This window comes from Notothenia coriiceps, unplaced genomic scaffold (genome assembly GCF_000735185.1).
Source record: "Notothenia coriiceps isolate Sejong01 unplaced genomic scaffold, NC01 NC01_scaffold00025094, whole genome shotgun sequence".
NCBI lineage: Eukaryota > Metazoa > Chordata > Actinopteri > Perciformes > Nototheniidae > Notothenia > Notothenia coriiceps.
The window spans coordinates 511474-519246 of NW_011357795.1; the positions used below are offsets into that span (position 1 = coordinate 511474).

Here is a 7773-nt window from a genome sequence, read left to right on the forward strand (position 1 = left end):
ACTGCTAGTGCGGCTGATGTTTGAAATCTGCCATACGATCATATTTGAGTCTACGCTTCCAATGTACGCCATTAATTACTACACTTAAGCTGAGGACTATTGACCAAGAAAGGACCCTTTTTAAAGTGGTCTTCAAGAACTAATGCTAAGTTCTTTAAGTAAGCAGCACATGCAAAATTAAGCAGGCTTTCTGTGAAAATAGCGCTTACTGTAAGGAAATATGAACAGTTTCACACCGTTCTCACACAGGTAACACGCCACTGTGGCGCCTCTGGATTGTTCACACACACTACACACACACACACACACACACACACACACACACCCACACACAAACACAACACACACACACACACACAACACAACACACACACACACAAAACACACACACACACACACACACACACACACACACACACACACACACACACACACACACACACACACACACACACACACCTCAATGACTAACATTGTTACAGAAAGGGTTAGACATTACACTCTTTCAATGGTGTTGCCAATTGATACCACTCTTGTGGCCAATATGAAACTTGAGCCAGGATCAGAAGATAAGCTCACAACTAAAGGTGTGGTGGGGGGGGGTAGCCGGTCTAAAATGAACCTTTTATCTGCATAAAATCTGCGGCCAGGCTCACTAATTAAATTAAATTTGTTCAAGCCAGACAGAAACAAAAAAACAAAAACCCAGAATTACGTGTTATGGGCGGTTAGGTGCATGACTAATTTGTGGCCTTTTCTCCTTGACACAGACAGAGCTAGTCTAGCTGTTCCAGTCTAGAATGCTAAGATTTTCCTGGCTGTGCCTTTTTGTCAACCATTCAGTGGTATCCATTTTATTATTTAGCTCACATGATATGGTTAGAGCAGGGGTGTCAAACTCAATTTCATCGCGGGCCACATTCGCATTATGGTTGCACTCAAAGAGCCGGTTGTAACTTCAAGACTATATAAAAATACATATATAAATGTTTAATATATAAAATAATGTGTTATATAAATTCCGTTATTGCCTCTGCATTGGATTATTATCAGATAGGGTATAACTTAATAATTAACTACGCCTGAAAGAAGAAGGCTTCTTTAAATCGGCCTGTAACCGTATAGTAAATGTATTATATTTTTTGCAAGCTCTTGTGGGGCCGCAAGAAGTGAAGTCACTGGCCGGATTTGGCCCCCGGGCCTTGAGTTTGACACCCCTGGGTTAGAGGGTCTATATTTACCGGTTCTTGGAAACAGAAAAAAAAAATGAATGCCTGATTTCTCCTGACCAGGTCCAAGCTCTTTTCCACCTGAGCTGGTAATAGCGCCCATGTGTGAGCGGTGGAGATAGCCCATCCATCACAGTCTGACCACAGTAAATCTCCGGAGATATTATGGGTCGCGGCGAAATCGAAAATACCAAGGATGTAAACATACCCCCAGCCGGTCTCTAAATGTTCCCAGGTCAGTGTGTCTAATCTGGGACCCTGACTATGGAAACTCACACGGGACGGAGAGCGTGCACCTCAATATCACTTTACATGTAAACACAGTTGCTCTGCCAACAGGAGAGTATGATCCGGTTCATATGAACTGCAAACCTCATTCAAGCATGAAAATGGGGATTTGGCTGTGGTTTAAAATACTGGAGATTCTTCAAACATTACAAACTAAATCACTCATATTCCTTAAAAACGTATAATCTGCAGTATACACGGACATACTTTCATTGATATGTTCTGAGGATTGATAAGGAGGAACATCTCTTTAAAGCAACCTACTTCCATATTAATGTTTGTGTCACTGCTCAGCTTCGAAACTTTGTTGAATTATCTGTGTTTTATCTTTTTATATATATATACATGTATTTTCAAGTATGACTAAGGAAAGCTAATAGGGGATATCTATAGTCACATGTCATGTTTTCCCCCTAAAAATCATACCGCCTTTTTATACACCTATATGTGTGTAAATAAATAAAAATAAGCCAAAATGTCTGATTCTTTAGCTTGAGGCTCAGTGCTTCAAAAGCACACAGCCCTGGGGTTGTTTTTGCAGATGGTTTTAGAGAGAGAAGATAACCTCACATATAGCAGAAATCCATATCTTAGATTGGTATTGGTCACATGTTGAAGTTTACTCGTGGCCCTGGGCGGAAGTGATGGTCCAAAGCTACCTGGGATGGAGGGATGTGCAGGTGTGTGTAAGTCACCTTTCTCTAGTGACACGTTGCACCACTTTAATGCCTCTCAGCACGCAGCTCCTCCCCTGCCACATGAGGCAGTATCGGCGGAGGTCATTCTCACAGGACAGGAGGTGGAGCTGGACCACGCTGAACATCCCATGGCCATCCTGGACAAGCACACAGAGCCTGGGAAACAAACAAAAACACACAATCAGACTGATTTGATGCAATCATGTTTATATTAGTAGTTCTTAATCATGTTAGAAATGTTGTGTGGTGTAAACAAATCACAAGTGCAGTGTCTTTCACCAATTGTGTGCATGGTTACTTGATAGCGGGCTTATTCTTTGCTACTTTTCGATGCATGTTACCACAACCACAAGCTAAATTGCAGCAGAATTGAATACAAACAAGACTGGAACCGACTTTTAAAGACATTACTCAACTGGTGGTCCGAAATGTTTATTGCTGAGGATTGTTATTTTATTGAGAAATTCTTGATTTTCCAAAAAGAGCAGTGAGGATTAAAATGATTTTCATGAGTCTTATGTTGTCAAAATTCCAAACGGCTGTGATTATTTAAATTATAAAAAGAGGAAACAGGTGCAAAATTTGTTGGAATTCACAAATAATTGATTTCATCGCAATCTGCCCAGTGTCAAGGTCAGATTGGTAGGATAGGAGAAGATATTTAGTCGATCTTATATTATACATCCATAAAGTTTAACAGGTAAGCGCAATCTGCCCTTTTTAGTGTTTAATTGCATTTCTCCGAGTGGTAAAGTATGAATGTTGACTATGCGCCAAACACAAAGTGGGCAGAACAAAAGCAGAGAAAAAGAAAAGATAACATTTGAGACAGACAGCAGAGGCATTCCTCAAAACCTCAGGCAAGCCATTGAAATGCCTGTCAGTATGAAAGGCACTTCAGTTACCACAAACTCTCTGAAGAGGCTAATAGTTTCAGTGTAACTGCAAGCAGCTATAAGTAGTGATCTTTGAGAATTGGACTGTTCATTTGCATAGGAAATGCATGGGAATGGGCCAACTCTGCAAGTAGCTCAGGAATACAAGACTCTTTGCAGGTTCCTCGTCTTATTTGTTTAGGTTGAAGGGCCCCAAAAGTCACATAATCCTTTCGAGGCTTGGCCCCTTAAACTTGAATGATAATGACCTTCAAGTTCTTTGTCAGTCCTTGAAGTGCCTTTAAACTTTTAAGCCAACATGAACAGGAAGTCCTCATGGCTCTGGGATAATTGAAAGTTTAAACATCCAACATATGGTAGCAAGTGAGCAAACTCAGCTGGAAGCAACTAGTTAGTGCACCGTAAGTTGAGAATTTCAGTCATTTCCGTTTGCTTGGTGCGCTGCTTTGTTTCGTGCTGCACCGCGGATTGGATGAGAATGAATCAGTCACAATATCCAATTTTTGAATCAGATCCTTTTTTAAACAAAATAAATGAGCCAATTATATGACTACTGCTCCCAGTGACACACCAACGTTACACAGTTAATGCTCAGCCCTGTCACTGTGACAAGTGTTAATGCTGGAGGCCGGTTTGACAGGCTGCTGCTGACAGAAAAGACCTTTGGCCCACAAAGTAGAGAGGAAGAGTCCTACAGTGTTCTCCTGCACTTTGCTGCTCCCACTGAGAGAGGAACTGCTAAAGGCTCCAGTATCTCAGCCAGTCAAGCCCAGACAAAGCCCTGTACCAACTCTGAGAGTAAACAGAGAGTTCAAATCCCCTGGTTAGACAAGGAAGGGCCAGCGGAGAAGTGGAGAAGGGGGAAAAAGAAAAATTGGAGGACTGTCAGCGTGCTCATCATACATGTGCATTAGGGTGGTCCTTAGTACATTTTCAAATTCATTTATTTTAAACTTGTTATGATAGTCAAGAAAACTCTCCTGGTGTATTTTAATCAAATTCCAACAACATTTACCCCTCCCTCATCAACCTTGAAGTTTAGTCTCACGTAGGTGGTCCTTAAAATTGAAAGTCGGAAAGTTTAAGTTCCAACCCCCAGAATTCATTCTCTGATACCTCATTCACACCAACGCAACTCCAGTTCAAGCTCCGTGCTAGAGCTTTTAAGGTTCAGAACCGGTTCTTCGGTTTAGCTCCGGATCTTTTCACACCGCCCAGAGTCCGACTGGTGCTGCGTCATTGCGTCATCATTTGCGTCATGACGTAACCGTTTGCGTGCCTGCTTCACAAAGCCAAACCGCGCGGAAACTCCTCAAATCATGTCGATGATTTGAGGAGTTTCCGCGCGGTTTGGCTTTGTGAAGCAGGCACGCAAACGGTTACGTCATGACGCAAATGATGACGCAATGACGCAGCACCAGTCGGNCCACGATAACGTCCAACCTTTTCCATAATTTATTTTGGTTTGGTTTTGGAACCACCAACGCAATCGACATGCTGAGGGAAGGGAGGCTGGACCGCTTTTCGGGGTGACAGTGTTTGCCTGGCCAAGGGGAAAAAACCTCTCACTTCGGGGTGCTTGTGGCCTTTGGAATTAGCCAGGTTAGGCTTCCTCGAAAAGCGGGGGGAAGCGGGTGCACGTTTTCTGGCCCCACCACTCCTTGATTATCCCATTGTTGGGATTAATGCGGGCTGTCGTGGCAGTAATCCCTAGCTCATCGATACCGGGCATCCCACGTTGGGGACCCCCTTGTTTTTTCTTTTTTTGCTGGTTCTTTGCCTCTGGGTTCAGTTGCTGGCAACGCCGGGTTCCGATTGCGTTCACTGGTGCTAGGGCATTACTGCTAGTTTTTTTCTGCTAGGCTTGTTTCGGCAGCGGGGGGTGGTCCTTTCATCTTTCAGATGGTTTGCGCATTAGGCAGATGCATTTGTATTTGTTACTTTCAGTACAGCTGTACACAACTGACACTTCACTTTGTGAGTTGGGTTACATTCTTCGTCTTGAAGTACTGCGCGATACATAAGAATGATCGGGCACGGTGTTTGACATTTTGCGAGCCCACCTCGTTAACCTACCATTTTTTTTTCACAGCTAGTGACTAGTGGCCTACAGCGCCGGACTAGTTGGGTTAATGGGGTTAGGTCGACTAGTCGGACTAGTTCGATTAGTTGGTGGGAAACCCCTAGCTTGGTACATGATTAGTGGCTCGAGGTTCATATGGCTAAGAGCTTGTATGTGGGGTTAATGGGAATTTATATGTTGTCTGTTGGTAATGTGCATTTATGCCGCCAGGCCAGAGGGAAGCTTGCAGTGACTAACACTTCAACGTTTTCATTGCCAGCAGTTGTGTGTGTGTGTTGTGGTGTTGGTGTGTGAGTATGGTGTTGGAGGGAGAGCGAGAGGAATGAGGAGGGAGGAGGAGGAGAGAGGAGAGGGAGACGAGGGGGAGTATTAGAGAGATGGAGGATGATGTTTTTTTTTTTTTTTTTTTTTTTTTTTTTTGTTTTTTTTTTTGAGAGAGAGAGAGATGGAGAGAGAGGAGAGAGACAGAGTGAGAGAGAAGTGAGGAGGAGGAGGAGTGAGGTGAGGTGACGGTGACGTGAAGTGAGTTGGTGAGTGATGTGAGTGAGTGAGTGAGTGAGTGAGTGAGTGTGTGACAGGGTTTCCGCTAGGATTTCTTCTCGCCCGTCAATTGTCCGGACAGAATTTATTTTACCGGACAAATTTGAAAGTTACCGGTCATGTTTCAATAATAATAATAATAATTCTGGAGCAGAGTTTCCGTTAGCAGGTAATTACTGGACTATGACCGGATATGCTGATGTTTAAAAATCAGTTAAAGGTGGGGTAGGTAAGTTTGAGAAACCGGCTCGAGATACACTTGTTGTTATATTCCATGGAATACTCTTAACATCCCGATAGCAATGAATATCTTAAGTGCTTTGACAACAAATCCATAAAAAAATGTCATCTGTAGAAGCCGTAGTACTGTAAAAAGCACAACCAATCATTTTAGCCGGCTCGGCTAAAATAACTGGATGGCCTACCTGCCTGTCAGCCTTCCATCTGAGCACAAACTTCTCTCGTGCCCTCATTGGTCATGTGCGCGTTCGTGTGTGTTGGAGGAGGAGCTCTGTAAGGAAGTGGAAGATTTTTTCCGGCTGTGTATTTTCAAATTCTAGCGCACTCGAGCTGGTTTCTCCAAAATTACCTACCCCACCTTTAATGGGAGTAATTTTTATATTGCTTCAGTTTATAATCGTAACAGATCGAAAAATTCTGATTCATTTTTCAATAAATGATTCCACAAACAACAAACAACATAAATATTAACATTCAAACAAAACTACTTGGTTGTAGATGAGACCATACATTATTTCAAAAGTTTACATCAAATTTGAATAATAACACGGGAGAAAACGGATCCTCTCTTTTTCCCTCTGCCCTCCCTCTCTCTTCCTGATAGGCCGTCAGTTTTCTCATGCAGCTCGATAAAAACAGTGGGCGGGGCTTTCAGGGTGATTATGCTGAGCTCCGTGGCTTGCGTCTCGAAGGTCAACTATTATTCATTTCCTTGGTCCCTCGTCCCGGTATCACGGAAGTTGATTTGTCTGCAATCAATCTTGAGTAGGGTGTTCCCATGGCTCTTATTTCTGCCGGAGGAACCGAGGATCGAGGAGCGGAGGAGGATCAATGGAGGAGCGATAACCGAGAAACCACCAGACCTCCTCCGATGAAAATCCTCAGATATCTCTTGCCCCGGGGCCCCCTTACTGGTGTTAAATCGGCTCAACTGATTGGACGATGCAGTGCATGCACTGATCTCATGCTTCTCGACATGAGTGAGAACAGTTTCGTCCAGCGGAGTGAAGAAAATACATGAAACCTCACGGGACTCACTCCTCAGGTTCATTACTGTGTTTTGGTTTCAATTAATGTATCATTTAGTTACAAATATGGTTGACTATATCTGAAACAACAAAGTCGGTCAGAAATGCATTTAATTCATTATTGGAAACATTTTCATTTATCGGCTTTTTCGTTTTATACATTTTAAGAATTGGCGTTTATCTTTTTTGAGGATGAGTTGCTTATTTTATTTATATTGTATTTATTTGGGTCTACAACAGATGGAACAATGTATATGTCAGGTTAAATGGTGTACTAACAGAAGGCGGGGGTGTGGGTGTGAAAACAAACGGGGACAAGCTGCTGTCCAGGACATCAGCTGTGCGGGTTACTCACGAAAGTACGGACGTCGCTTCACTTGACGCTCCGGGAGAAAAAGGGTATCCCTTTGCTTCATTAAAACTCATTTCCCTGCTTGGTCTCGTGTTTCCTTCGTCTCTCCATGCTTCCCTGATGGAGGGATAAACGCAAGGAAACTACGAAGTGAAGGACGCAAGGATTCCATTTAATCGACCTGGAGGATGGGCCCCCGTGTCCGTGTCTCCGTCAGACTCAGCAGCTGAAAAATGTGTCGATGTCTCTAATCTCTCTCTCGCTACGTTATACTTCACTCGCGTGTATGTCCATATCGACCATTCCACCAGCTCTCCTGATCAGCCTTTATTATAGATTACCGGATCAAACTATCTTAAGAGTGAATATCTGCCTGATAAATGGACGCCGGCGGCCAATCGATCGGCCTGCAATTGTTG

The 7773-nt window shown here is 43.3% G+C and overlaps 1 protein-coding gene and 1 long non-coding RNA gene across 2 annotated transcripts in view; one reads left to right on the forward strand and one right to left on the reverse strand.

Moving 5' to 3' along the window:
- LOC104955968 (uncharacterized) overlaps positions 1–1201 on the forward strand; it is a 21723-nt gene extending 20522 nt beyond the window's left edge. Inside the window, exon 3 of the long non-coding RNA XR_799503.1 lies at positions 1096–1201. This is a non-coding gene — a long non-coding RNA (uncharacterized lncRNA). The remainder of the gene's footprint in view (positions 1–1095) is intronic.
- spidr (scaffold protein involved in DNA repair) overlaps positions 1–7773 on the reverse strand; it is a 36641-nt gene that overhangs the window by 8717 nt on the left and 20151 nt on the right. The window contains exon 9 of the mRNA XM_010783372.1: positions 2213–2371. Within this exon, the coding sequence (XP_010781674.1) occupies positions 2213–2371 (159 nt within the window). The remainder of the gene's footprint in view (positions 1–2212; positions 2372–7773) is intronic.